The 14,635-nt window shown below is 41.8% G+C and overlaps 1 protein-coding gene across 1 annotated transcript in view; it reads right to left on the bottom strand.

Moving 5' to 3' along the window:
* The window catches only part of LOC132585838 (interferon-inducible GTPase 5-like), a 50,189-nt gene extending 35,770 nt beyond the window's left edge, over window positions 1-14,419 (bottom strand). The window contains exons 1-2 of the mRNA XM_060257714.1: window positions 14,301-14,419; window positions 1,841-2,075 (exon numbers count right to left, since the gene is read on the bottom strand). Coding sequence (XP_060113697.1) covers window positions 1,841-2,057 — 217 coding nt within the window. The 5' untranslated portion in view covers window positions 2,058-2,075; window positions 14,301-14,419. The remainder of the gene's footprint in view (window positions 1-1,840; window positions 2,076-14,300) is intronic.
* Between the last annotated feature and the right edge of the window lie 216 nt (window positions 14,420-14,635).

Here is a 14,635-nt window from a genome sequence, read left to right as displayed (position 1 = left end):
TTAAGATTTTTTTAAAAAAATGGCTTTTATGGTTCACTATGTCAAAAAGAGCAAAAGCCAAAAAGAGCAAAAGACCAACAATATTTGTAGCAGGGTAGGAGCATTCATGAGTCACTGCTGAAGAAGTGAGCAGTAGTCGCTTTTCCTCCATTTGTGTAATTTAAGAAGTGAGCAGTGACTGTCACTGATTCTGTTAGTCTTGAAAGTGCTACTGGACTTTTGGACTGATTTCCCACTTGCCTTCCGCCGCTCTGACGTTCCTCAGCGGGGCTCATGTCCAATTTCACACTATCTGCCCTGGGGCTGCAACTAGCGTCAGCTTTTTCGAGCAGCAAACAGAAACTGGGTTTTAGAGGTTTCTGTTTGCTGCACGAAAAAGCCAACACTAGTTGCAGCCCCAGGGCAGATAGTGTGAAATCGGACAGAAGCCCCGCTGAGAAGAGGATCATCAGAGAGACATAAGGTGAGTGGGGAATCGGTTTTGATCTTTTCCACTGCAACTGACAGACTAACACAGCTAACCATATTGATCTCTGGTACTCAGTTGTATAGTTCACTTCAAATGTTAGTTAAAAGTCTTGGGTGGGTGAGGGGTTGATTCCAATTAGAAAGTCAAGTTCCGTTTCCTTTTGTTTCCAAAATTTAGATCATGTGCTTCATTCGTATAGTTAGTGCTTCAGCATCTCTTTTTGAGTGGGTGTTTGAATCTTTAGTTGAAAGTCTTAACGCTCGGCAGCTTTGGCCAGAACGTTTGCAGCATCTTCCTCAACATCATTGAGGAAGGTATTCAGCATGTAGAACGTAGTGGCAAATGAACCAACTGCACCAAATAAAGAGCCCAATACAGGTGTAAAATCAAGAACAAGTTCTGCTGCTGTCATTGTTTGAAACACAGTTGACTTCTGCAAAAGATCCATTACAAATGCAGGTGCTATCTTCTTACCCACTGTGGACGCCTTGATAGCTGATGTCAGCGCAGGGACAGATTCGCCAACTAGCCTTGCAAGTCTTTGGAGGGAATCCTTATTGATGCAATTTGCAGATGTCTCCTGCAAAAGACCTTCTACAACTCCAGTTGTGATCTTGCTCCCTCTGAACTTCTTGATAGCTGATTTCAGCACTTCAACAGGTTTGCCAACTCGTCTCGCAAGTCTACAGAGGGAATCGTCATCCAAGCCAAACATCTTAAGTATATCTATCATTGCTGTTGACAAGATGACAAAATCAAAAGCAGTAGAGACCCCTGGGACAGGAGTTGCCCCAACAGCACCAGACACAAGTGATGCTGTCCATATAAGACCCATCATAATATTCTTCTTCTTCCTCAGGACTTCTCTTGATAAATTTGGCATTGTTGTAATTAAGGCGTACCTCTTGAGATCATTCAGATCATTTGCCAAAGTCTCTTGCAAAAGTGGGAAATCATACATATCCAGGTTGTCTCTTGAGATCAGGAAAACCTTTGGATTAGATTCTCCTTCTCTTTTCAGACCATCACATAAATGTTTCCTTAACTCTTTGAGGGTTTTTTCCAAACTAAAGTTTGGTCTCTTTTTTTCAGAAGCTACATTGACATCCACTTTGGTGCGCATGTAGTAAAACTTCTTTCCCATTTTCTGAATTTCACAGGCCAGGAGGACATCATTCTCAGTGAAGCGTTCTGAGGAAAGGATCATGAAGAAATCATACTTTTCAAATTGAACCTTCTGCAGGTATTCTTTTGCTTTAAAATTAGGTGACCCGATTCCTGGAAGATCCCATATTGTTACTTTGGGGGATATAGGATGTGGATATGCCTTTGTTTTCATAGTTGTTTCTGTTATTCCAACCTCAGCTGAACCTTCTTCATAGTCAGTCATTCCTCGCAGGGCATTGACAAGCGATGATTTTCCAGCACCCGTCACCCCTGTGATGGCAATGTCTAAGGTGGTGTTCTTCAACAAATTCAAGTTGGTGTTACTTTCCTCAAGCACTTCTGAGAGACGGTTATTCTCCAAGGCTTTCTTAATCATTTCCATTTCACACCTTAACAATGGTTTCGAGATTAAAGATCCCATGATGGCTCTCCTTGCTTCCTGATCAAAGAAAGAAGAAAAAGGTGAAGGTTAACTCCGTCCTAATTAACATTCAAGCAACACTTTCCTTTGTCCATATGAATTTAGCTGTGGGGGAAGGGAATGATCCAGTGGGGACATTACTTCACAGATGGAAAACAAAACCCACATTAGGTATTTCTAAAAGTGAAAGTCTTGGTGGTGTTTCACATTGCATGATTTGGTTCCTTTGTGATTCTTCTCTGCACACCAAATTCACATCTAGTTCCACATTGTCTGGTTCCTTCAGTTCTATTCCCCTTGTACCCAGAAGCCCTGAGTGTGATCCTCACAAGCTTTGAAAAAATGTAGATGACTCATTGACCGCGACATTTTGCTGCTCAGATTGAACAACATTTGTGTGAAATATGTGAGCTGCATAACATTAATATGAATGATGTAAGCTGAATTCTGAAATCAAAATTGTACTTTAGGGAAATGGTCTGCTCTCTTTTTTCTTCTTCAGAATTCTCAGGGACCCAGGATTTTCTGACTGTGAGGGAATCCAAGAAATCATCCATTGTATGACTCACCTAATCAGCAGTGCATATAGTGCTAGGGCTGTCAAGTCATGTTGGGAATCCTCGCCCCAAGGTACTGTTGTCCAGGGAAAATGTATAGCTCTAGGAATCACCAGCAACTGTTGTAAAAATGTCTAATTTTATCATACAGTTTTGGATAATTCCTAGAAACTACCCTTTGTCACTTCTATCTGCAAAGTATTAGGGGGCATTATTGACTGTGATCTAGTCCCAAAGGGATATCTGCCAAAGCAGGAAAAAACAAACTGGCCTGCTCTTGTGCCCTTAACAAAGTTTGGGTCAGCAGAGATCATAGAATCATAAAGTTGGAAAAGACCTCCAGGGTCATCTAGTCCAACCCTCTGTACAATGCAGGAAATTCACAAGTACCTTCCCCACACACACGCGCGCGCACACAGTGACACCTGCTCCATGTTCAGACGATGACAAAAAAGAACCCTCCAGGATCCCTGGTAAACTGGTCTGGAGAAAATTATTTCCTGACCCCAAAGTGGCAATTAGCATTTCCCTGGGTGTGCAATAAATTGGAAGACCATTTGGTCTGGATAGCATGGGAAACCAATAAAAGGTAATAAAAATTGCCTGTTAATTGCTTTACCTAGACTTTTAGCAAAAGCAATTAACAACCAACCTTTATTATTATGTTTTTGTTTCCCATGCTATCCAGACCAAATGGTCTTCCAATTTATTACACTATTTTGCCTTTTGATCCTAAGCCTGTATCAGTTTACACTCTTAACCCACCACTATATGTATTTCAGCTCACTGTTCCCCATCCACTCATCTGAAGAAGTATGCATGCATACGAAAGTTTACATTCTGAGTAAAACTTTGTAAGTTTAAGTGTATGTGAACCAAAACAACTGTGGGTTGAAAGCAGAGACAGCATCAAAGAAGAATGCACAAAGACTATTCCTATAGTTAAAAGAAAAGAGAAGCCTTGGTGGCTGACTGATGAAATAGTTAACATTGCTAAAGATAGATGAGAAGGAAAAGTAAGAGGTAACAGAATCGAAAGCCTAATGCAGCTTTCCAATGACTCACACATAGACTCAAAGAGAATTATTATAATAACCAATGTAAAGAAATTGAAGAGAAAAACGAAGAAGAAGAACAACACGAGACTTGTTCCACAAGATCCGAGAAATCAAAGGGAAATTTAAATCATGGTTAGGCATGCTGGAAGGTCAATATGGAAATATATTCACTGAATAGAACAAAATAAAGAAAAGTTGGGGACAATACACCAAAGTACTATAGGAAAGAGAGAAAAGGTTGGCAGATTCCTTCCAAGAACAATCTTTTTATGAAGAACCTCCTGTCTTAGAAAGTGAAGTGAGAGCTAGATTGGGAGCAATCAGGAGAAAAAAGTCACCAGCAGTAGATCAGATGTCAATAGAGATATTCCAAGCCAGAGAAACAGAGTCTATTAAAATATTAATGAGATTATGCCAACAAATATGGAAAACAGAACAATGGCCCACACCCTGGAAACACTCAAGTTACATCCCAGTTCCAAAAACAAAAAGGGTGATGTCAAAGACTTCAGCAACTATCAGACTGCCATATTACTTTCACACACAGGTAAAATGATCCTCAAAAATCTTACATTAAATATTGTTACCATACTAGAATGTGAAAAGCCAGATGCTCAAGGTGGACTTGAAAACTGAAAATGCACTAGAGATCATATTGCTAATTTATATTGGATATTGGAGCATACAAGAGAATTTCAGAAAATAATCAGCTTTTATTATATACATTACAGGAAAAAAATTGACTGCTTAGATCAAGAAAAGTGATGGTTGGCTTTAAAGGAAATTGGTATGCCATGGCATCTGTTTGTTTTGATGTGCGACCTATACTCCGCTGTTAGGACAGAACATGGGGAAACAGAATGGTTTCCTATTGGAAAAGGTGTCAGATAAGGATGCATTTTATCCTCTGTCTCTTCAATCCATAAAAAGAAAATATCATAAGGAAAATTGGATTAGTTTTAGATGAAGGTGGAGAGTGAAAATTGGTGAAAAGTACATTAACAGTGTGAGATATGCAGATGACACTGTATTATTTGGTAGAATGTGAAGACTTGAAACAGCTACTGATGAAGGTTAAAGCAGAAATTACCAAAGCAGGATTACAGCTGAACATCAAGAAGACAAATGTTATCGAAACATGTAGTCTTTTGAAATGTATGTTAAGACTTTTTTCTTCTTAATGCAATATAATTTAGTATGTTGCCTCTTTGATGCCTATGTGTTATCACCCCACTGATTGTTCATGTATTTACTTTTTGCAATTGTTGTATTTGGTCAAGTTTTTCTAATTTAAAAAAAGAAGACAAAAGAATGGACTGACTCCTAGGAAACTACACAACTTAAGAATGATGATGAAGAAATTGAAATGTTCAAAATTTTCTATTTCTTGATTCCATGTCAATCAAAAGGCAGACTGCACCCAAGAAATCAGGAGATTGAAACTCAGAACAGCAGCCATGAAAGAGCTAGGAAAAATACTTCATAGGAAGTGCCACTGGCAACCAAAATCAAGTTGTCATGTCATAGTATTCCCCATTAGTGTTTCCCCTTGTATTCCTGATTGTATCAGTGTGAAAGTTGGACAATAAGGAAAACTGTCAGGAAGAAAGTAGATTCCTTTGAAATGTGGTGTTGGAGGAGAGTTTTATAGATACTGTATGGACTGCCAAAAAGACAAGGTGAGTTCTAGATCAAATCAAGCATCTCTGAGTCAGCCCAAAGTGCTGGTCTGTAATCAGCCATAGAATCTCTTTTTTTGCCCTTGCAGCTAAGATAAGAGCAAGAGTAATATCAAATGCTGTAACTTCTTGAGGTTGGCCTTTCTGGGAAACTTTTAAGGTGTTAACTGGAAACTTTGTTGTTCGGGTTCTGTTTTGTTTTGTAACGGCCAATGACTATACACAATAAATTTTTGACTGACTGACTGCATGCTTTATCATGAGATACTTTGAATATTGTCAAATTTCTTTCAGGGGAATTTAACTGTAGGATAATGACTAAGGGGAGGAATACTGGGGCTTTCTCCTACTTTTTCTCAAGACAACATTGGATCATTTTTACTCAGGAAGAATTTTGAAGAAATTATTTTGTTAAAATTGGATGGAAAAAAGGTTGAACTTGATGTTAAAGAATTTCAGTAGATTTACAATTGCAGAAAACTGAACAAGAATGAGAATAAATTAGACAAATAACAGCTGATGTTAAAGAAATAGAAATTTATCTAGATCTCTTAGAAAAAAAACTAAAAAACTTAACCAAAATAATGACCATAGAGAATAATGATAGATGCTCTGATTTAGAGAACAATGTTGAAGATTTGGACAATAAAAGCAAAATATCATGCGGTAGGAGTGTTGCAGAACACAAATATTTTGGCATATTGTTTATTAAATTAATACTGATATTTGGAACATTATTCTTCCAGCAAAACCTGAAGTTTTGTTTTGGCTTGGGGAGGTTTTTGCTGTTTGCTTTTTTGGCTTTTTTACTTAATTGCATTGAAATAATTCCAGTTACTGGTGCTAAATTTCATAGCAGTGGCAAGAATTATTTTTCCCTAGACATTGGAAGACTAGGTACTTCCTAATTTAAATAAAGAATGACTTAAAGGTTTATATGTGTCTTATATGTTCAATATCTTACCTACCACAGGGTTGTATGATGCTGCTATGTTATTATTTTGTATATATACTGTAATAACCTCATTGTATTTATAATGCAATACAGGGCTTTTTTTTGAGCAGGAACTCCTTTGCATATTAGGCCTCACACCCCTGATGTTGCCAATCCTCCTGGAGTTTACAGTAGGCCCTGTACTAAGAGCCCTGTAAGCTCTTGGAGGATTGGCCACATCAGAGGGTGTGGCATAATATGCAAAAGAGTTCCTGCTTCCAAAAAAGCCCTGATAATGCAATATAAATTCTATAAAGATAAACAGTGCGGTGCTTCTGCAGCCTCAAGAGCTAATGACTGTGTAGAAAATTATGGAGTCACAGTTTGAATGGTTGTAAGCGCTGACAAAGCCTATTTGTGACATGCAGAAATTCCGGATAAATTTTCCCACATGCAGCTGAAGAGAAGGTTAAAGTTTCTGCCACTGAATCTCCTTTTCCTTCACAGTCTTTCAGAGTGAAGTTCTCAGCTGATTTACACCCTTTCCAGCCCATGCTGTTCAGTGGAATTAGAAAGGTGTAACTCTGCTCTTAGGACTACACTGTAAGGGTAGAGGAGCCCTGCTGGGATAAAAGTTGGCAACTCTGTTTTCTGACCCACTGCAGCTGCAGTACTCCCCCAGAGCTGGATCTAGAATGGCCCACAAAGGGGTGCCATTTTTTAATTTTGCCCCCCTCAAAAAACACATAGATTCGGTCCTGCCTCTCCCCCACAGCTTTGTCAAAGGGGCTTTTGAGAAGGTGCCTGCAGCCTGCAGCCTGCAGCGGGGACAATGGGTGGTCAGGTGGGTGCTCCAACTCTGAGATAATTTGCAAGGAGGCCCCCAAAATTTTGACTGCCTAGGGGCCTGCACAGGGTTTAATCCAGTCCTGCTCCAACCGCATGCGCGAAACATGCGCGGCGCAATTACATCACCCAAAAGTGACATCTTCATGGCAACGCATCCTCTGCCCAGCCCCCTGCCCTCTTCACAGGGAGCTGAGCAGGGGCTGCCTGCCTTGTTCTTCCTTCACTCGAATCAAGCAAAGGAAGAACGCTCCACCGCCCCTCACCCAGCACTCTCCTGCTTTGGAGGCGGCTATGCAGGTGCTGCTTTGTTCTTCCTTCACTCCAACTGGAGCAAAAGAAGGACAAGGCAAAGTCAGGGTCAGCATGAGTGGGGACAGGGAGGGGGCGCTCGCCCCTCTACAGTGAGGTGGTGCCCTAGGTTGCCGCCTACCTCGTCGACTCCCACACGCTGGCCTTGCACAGAGTCCAACCTCCAAAATAGCCACTTTCTCTAAGAGAACTGCTCTATACAGTCTGGGGAACCACTGTGGTTCCAGGAAATTTCCAGGTTACACTTTGAGGTTGGCAACCCTGCCACTTTACTGCTTTGCCTTGCTATTATAATAATCAGTTAGGTGCACCTGAGCTCAAAGAATCCCTGCTAAAGGCACAAATGAACCTTTTAAGGGAAAGAAAAGCTACCTGTATTAGAAATAATCTGTTAAATACATGGATAAAGTACAAGAAATATGGTGGTGAAAGAAAGCCATTATGGATAGTGCCAGCGGAAGTAATAAAAATAACGGCTGAAACTGATGAAGAGAGAGGGTTGTCATATAATCAGTTATTAAAAATACAAAGTGGCAAAATAGAACTGAAATCTGCTGAAGAGCTGAATAACAAATATGATTGGTTTCAAATGCAACAAATAAAAAGCCTGATGGAGAACGACATTAAAACTGAAGGAATTAGACGTGAACAAACAGAAATGGAAAAGGTTCTGCTTGGAGATAATGAAAAATTAATTTCGAAAATGTGTAAGTTATTGCTGAAATGGTCTACAGAAGATGAGGTAGCAAAATCTCAAATGATTAAATGGGCAATTAATGTAAATAAGGAAATACAGATGGACACATGGGAATATCTTTGGAAGAACTCTATGAAAATATCAACATGTCAGAGTATTAAAGAGAATTGTTTTAAGATGATGTATAGGTGGTATATGACTCCTAAAAAAATGGCAAAGATGAGTAAAAAGATGTCAGATAGATGTTGGAAATGTAAAAACACAAAGGTTCTTTCTATCACATGTGGTGGACGTGTGAAAGGGCGAAAAAGTTTTGGCAGATGATACAACAAGAAATATCTAAGATCTTGGAAAATGAGTTGAAGAAAGTAGCAGAGACTTTTCTGTTGGGAATACAAATGGAAAAATTTCCAAAAGAAGACTGAACTCTGATTTGGTACTTGCTTTCAGCGGCTAGAACATTATATGCACAGTTATGGAAGCAGTAAAAAATACCAGAAAAATGGGATTGGATTGTTAAAGTTTTATCATGGAGTGAGATGGACAAACTAACAAGAATCTTAAGAGACTATGATCTGGAAGTATATAGAAAGGAGTGGAAGAAGTTTAGATGTTACGTAGAAAAAGAATGGAATGTAAAAAGACATTGGACAATTTTCTAATAATAATGATTAAGTATTAGGAAAAGGTAGAATATGATTTTAAGTTTTTACAGTTAAGGGTACCCTTAACAGTTAATATTAAGTATATAACTTCAGCAGGAGTCAAGTAATGGAGGGAGGGGGGATTAGAAAATAACATATGGGATAGAGAAAGAGAGGACTTAAGTGGATATTGTTATCATATCTTATTAATAAAATTGTTTTGACACAAAAGGAAAAAAAAGCTACCTGTTTTTATCTATGAAGACTAGGCATGGGCATGAATCGCAAAAATGGAACTTTCCAGGGACTGCACAGCAAAATTTGCATCTGAGCAGCAGGGAGCAGAAATCAGGGGTTTAAAGGGACTCAGTGTCAAGTCTGCTGTAATTTCTAAATGTAGTTCAGTCACAAGCTTTGGATCAGGAAAAGGATCTTGGATAAAAACCACACTGTATTCCGATGCTGCTAGCTTAAACTCTCCTTTCCCCCCTCCCTTCCTTTGTTATGTAGCAATTCTTTGAAATGGGAATATGGGAACAAGATTGTGGTGGCTTCTCAGAGGTACATGGGGGGATAACCGGTGCCAAGAAGATGCCCAAGGCCGGCCAAGCCTGAGAATGAAAAAGTAACATCAATGTGTGACAATATGTTACAATAAACTAGAAACTTTTTATCAAAAAGGTCTCGTTATTGAAACATCTTTAAATCACTGCTTTAAATCACTGCTTTCTTCTTTAGCCACAAACCACCACAAACTGGTTTAGAAGTTTGTGACAGTACACTCATCATGAATTTCAGTTTAACTACCACAAACAAGAGCCCCGTGGCACAGAGTGGTAAGCTTCACTACTGCAGTCCTAAACTCTGCTCACGACCTGAGTTTGATCCCAGCAGAAGCTGGGTTCAGCTGGGTTCAGGTAGCCGGCTCAAGGTTGACTCAGCCTTCCATCCTTTCGAGGTCAGTAAAATGAGCACCCAGCTTGCTGGGGGGGAAAGTACAGATGACTGGGGAAGGCAATGCTTAAACCACCCCATAAAATATCTGCTGTGAAAACATGGTGATGCAACATCACCCAGAGTCGGAAACGACTGGTGCTTGCACAGGGGACTGCCTTTATCTTTTTACCACAAACATGGTGGTGCTATTTATGCCATCCCTAATGAAAACAGCATTCCTGAAGTTGTCACAAGGGATAAGTAAGTAACTGTGAAAGCTCTCCAAAGACACTGCCTTTAGCTTGCCACTGAAAATGTCTTTCAGCCTTTCTGTGAACCTTGCTTTCTCCTCCACTGACTCAAATATGAAACTATACCCTAATCATGACCCTTCTCTCCTACCAAATTTTCCAAGCACATGAAGAGGCCTACTCTCCTTATAGTGTCTCTTCTTTCAGTGGAATAATTAATTTGAATATCAGCACCAGATACAGCAGCTGCTGACACATTGCAAAGCCTGTACAGAAGTTTGATATTGAGAGATATTCGCTTACCGTTTGTAGCCAAGGGCTGTTTTGAGGAACTGGAGAATCTGTGGCCACCAGTTGTTTGGTTGGGAGGGGGAGGGCTTTCTTCTCTGGCTCCCAAAACTTTCTCCGGTCTTGCCTCTGTCTTGATAAGAGGCTGAAGTCCTACTAAGAGTGGAAGCAAATATAAAGTTCTTTATCACAGGGTTAAACTCAGTCCCCCTCCCTGGTGTGCTCCCCCAGCAATTATGGTCTGGTTTCCCTCATAGTAACCTGAGTTTTTGTCAGCCACTGCATCCGCCTTCTCAGGGTGCTGATTAGAAATCTCATTTTCTACTTGATACTAAGGAAAGGAAAGGTCCCCTATGCAAGCACCAGTCGATTCCGACTCTGGGTTGACATTGCTTTCACAATGTTTTCACGGCAGACTTTTTATGGGGTGGTTTGCCATTGCCTTCCCCAGTCTTTTACACTTTTCCCCCAGCAAGCTGGATACTCATTTTACCGACCTCGGAAGGATGAAAGGCTGAGTCAACCTTGGGCCGGCTACCTAAATCCAGCTTCTGCCGGAATCAAACTCAGGTCGTGAGTATTTTTCTCCCTTTCTCACAATACAAGAACTCATGGGCATTCGATGAAATTGCTGAGCAGACAGGTTAAAACGGATAAAAGGAAGTACTTCTTCACCCAAAGGGTGATTAACATGTGGAATTCACTGCCACAGGAGGTGGCGGCGGCCACAAGCATAGCCACCTTCAAGAGGGGTTTAGATAAAAATATGGAGCAGAGGTCCATCAGTGGCTATTAGCCATAGTGTGTGTTGTGTGTGTGTGTGTGTGTGTATATAAATGTTGCCACTGTGTGTCACAGAGTGTTGGACTGGATGGGCCATTGGCCTGATCTAACATGGCTTCTCTTATGTTCTTATCTTCTTCTTATGAGAGAGTTCAGACCACAGTACTGCAGTACTGCTGCTTTACCACTCTGCGCCACGGGGCCGCTTGATACAAAACACAGGTATTAATTGCTATGAATAAGCATTTGAAAAACAGAACAGGGCTTCAAGAAAAGCAACAATAGCAAGAAAACCATGTAAAATATTACAACCCCACCAAAGCTTTGGATGCTTTGAAGTGTGGGCTCCGTTGCATTGTACCTACTGAGGTCTCTCCCCTCCTCAGACTCCAGACCCAAATCACCAAGAGTTTCCCAACCTAGATCTGGCAACCCCCCCCACCCCCTCATTCTCTGCTGGGGGCTGGCCACTGGTTCAAAGAGGAAATAGCCTTGCAAGAAAAGCAACAATAGTAAGAGAGCAGGGTCAGATATTAAAATCCCACCCACAGAGCATGCCCCTTTAATTATATGAGGTTGCCAATCTCCAGTTGAGTGGAAAAAAGCAATCGCTCTGTGTATCGGATACCTCTTATCAGCATAGAACAAACTCGCACAATGTAAGAGCCACACAGAATATATGTCAGATGTTTGAAAGCCTCAAGACATGGGCATCAGATGTTGGTGAGCCCCAAGGAAGGAAGGAGAACCACAAGGAAGTAAGGCAAATAGAGTGGGAAGGGAGGGAGAGGTGGAAAGAAAGCAGCTTTTAACTTTAAATGCATTCTCCAAGCCACCGGCTGGTTTGGCTTGGAGAAGTGGTTTAAAGAGACAAATGCCTTCACCAAGCCAGCCAATGTTGCGGTGGGGGCTTCAAGAGCCACTCAATAGGTGGGAAAGAGCCACATGTGGCTCCCGAGCCACAGTTTGGCCACCCTGGTATAGAATATTCTTCACCAATGTAAAGTCTCACAAATAACGTCCAACAAAGATGCCTTCTCCAAATAATGTAGAAAATTCAATTTCTTTTATTCCTATCCAAAAATTCATAGAAATTCATTCATACAGGAATTCATACAAATCCACAGAAATTCCAGAATTGCACTTTATATGCAGGGGATACTGAAAAACCTTCAAATATCACAAACAGCTACAGGCACAACCGAGGGCTGGCCAGTGTTTTCAAGAGGAAACAGCCTTGCCAGAAAAGCAACTATAGTAAGAAAGAAGGGTCAAATATTAAAATGCCACCCACAGAGCATGCCCCTTTAATTATATGGGGTTGCCAGCCTCCAGGTGGGGCCTGGAGATCTTTAGTTATTACAATTGATCTCCAAATCACAGAGATCAGTTCCTCCAAAGAACATGGCTGCTTTGGAGGGGGGAGTCTATTGCGCTGCACCTGGCTGAAAGTCTCTCCCCAAACCACATCCTCTCTCCTTCCCCCCCATCCTCCACCCCCTCAAATCTCCAGGTATTTCCCCACCCAGAGTTGGAAACCCTAATAATGAAAAGTAGTACTTTGCTTCAGGAAACTATTTCAAGACTTTGGGCTGTAGGAAGAAAGAGGCAGAATGGAGAGATACGGGAACCGAGAGATCTAGGGCAGGGGTGGCCAATGGTAGCTCTCCAGATGTTTTTTGCCTACAACTCCCATCAGCGCCAGCCAGCATGGCTAATGGCTGGGGCTGATGGGAGTTGTAGGCAAAAAACATCTGGAGAGCTACCATTGGCCACCCCTGATCTAGGGCAGCGCCAACAGAAGAGAACGTTCTGTGGACCGTATGGAAAATGGGCTGCATGAGGTGCCCAAAGACCAACATGGTGAGGAAATAAGGGACAACTCAGTTGGCAGAGATGGGTAGAGGAAAGCCAGAGGGGTGGGGAAACAGACAATGAATGGAAGAAGAAGAGGAGGAAGGAAGAGGAAGAAGACTACAGATTTATACCCTGCCCTTCCCTCTGAATCAGAGACTCAGAGCGGCTTACAACCGCCTATATCTTCCTCTCCCACAACAGACACCCTGTGAGGTAGGTGAAGCTGAGAGGGCTCTCACAGCAGCTGCCCTTTCAAGGATAGCCTCAGTCAGAGCTATGACTGACCCAAGGCCATTGCAGCAACTGCAAGTGGAGGAGTGGGGAATCAAACCTGGTTCTCCCAGATAAGAGTGCACACACTTAACCACTACACCAATCTGGCTCTCCCAGCTGAAGAGTAAACATGCTGTTGGGTGCAGAAAGAAGGGAAAGCGGGGGGGGGGGGGGGATCAGCTATGAAGCTGCATTCCTTGGTTTGCATTGGGGGTGGGACAACTCTGACATGAAATTCCTGGAGTGTGAGGGGTAGATCCTGAGGAGGGACCTCAGCAAGGTAGAATGCTACAGTGTCCATCCTCCAAAGGAGGTAATTTCTTCAGAGACTTCTGTAGTCTGGAAATTACTTGTAATTTTGGGAGATCTTCAGACTCCACCTGGACTCAGTTGGCAACCCTAGCTATGCATGAAGTATTTCATACTTCTCAAACCAAGCTGAGCACTAGGGGTCCCTGCCAAAGGTGTTTTGTTTTTGCAAAAACACAGGCTTCCTGTTGATAGTTTCCCATAATAATTGCAAGTCAACTATGAATGTTCACTGTCTTCATCTTGCTATAGAGTCAACCATGCCGTTCAGCCTTTTTGTGAGCCTTCCTCCTAGACCCTGACTCAGATATGAAATAGAGGCCTCTATTTAAATACGAGCCATGTGGCACAGAGTGGTAAAGCTGCAGTACTCCAGTCGGAGCCCTCTGCTCATGACCTGAGTTCGATCCCAGCGGAAGCTGGTTCAGGTAGCCGGCTCCAGGTCGACTCAGCCTTCCATCCTTCCAAGGTTAGCAAAATGAGTCCCCAGCTTGCTGGGGGGAAAGCATAGATGACTGGGGAAGGCAATGGCAAACCACCCTGTAAAAAGTCTGCCGTGAAAACATTGTGAAAGCAATGTCACCCCAGAGTAAAAAACGACTGGTGCTTGCACAGAGGACTACCTTTTTAAAAATTTAAATACTGCACTTCTTTACTATCAAGCCTTGCAAGCATATGAAAAGGGCTTGATGTATCTTTTTGTTGAAAGAGTTCTTAAAATGTGTCCACAGAGTTTTTGAATATCAATACTAGGTGTAGAAGCTGCTGAAATACCACAAAGCCTACAAAGAACTTTGATATCAAGAGAAATCTGCTTACCCTTTACAGCCAAGTGCTGCTTTGAGAAGCTGGTGGTGACCAGCTGCTTTGTTAGGATTCCTTCGTTCTCTGAGCCTTGAAACCCTGTTTTCCTGACGAAAGCCTGAACTCTCACTGGCAAAGAAACAAGGTTGTTCGACTCTAGACTTGATATCCGAGGGAGGCTGATGTCATCCTACTCCTACATCCACCCTCAAAACACGTGCCACCCCTAGGCACCATTCCCAATCCTACAAGAAATTCCCAAACAATCATTAACAGGTTTTCCATATTTGAACCAGACCTGAAACTAAATGAAAAAGCCTCCATTCGTGGGGGGGGGGGGGAGTTGCTTT

Source organism: Heteronotia binoei, chromosome 17, assembly GCF_032191835.1.
Source record: "Heteronotia binoei isolate CCM8104 ecotype False Entrance Well chromosome 17, APGP_CSIRO_Hbin_v1, whole genome shotgun sequence".
In the NCBI taxonomy this organism is placed as follows: domain Eukaryota; kingdom Metazoa; phylum Chordata; class Lepidosauria; order Squamata; family Gekkonidae; genus Heteronotia; species Heteronotia binoei.
This window is presented reverse-complemented; position numbering and strand designations above follow the sequence as displayed.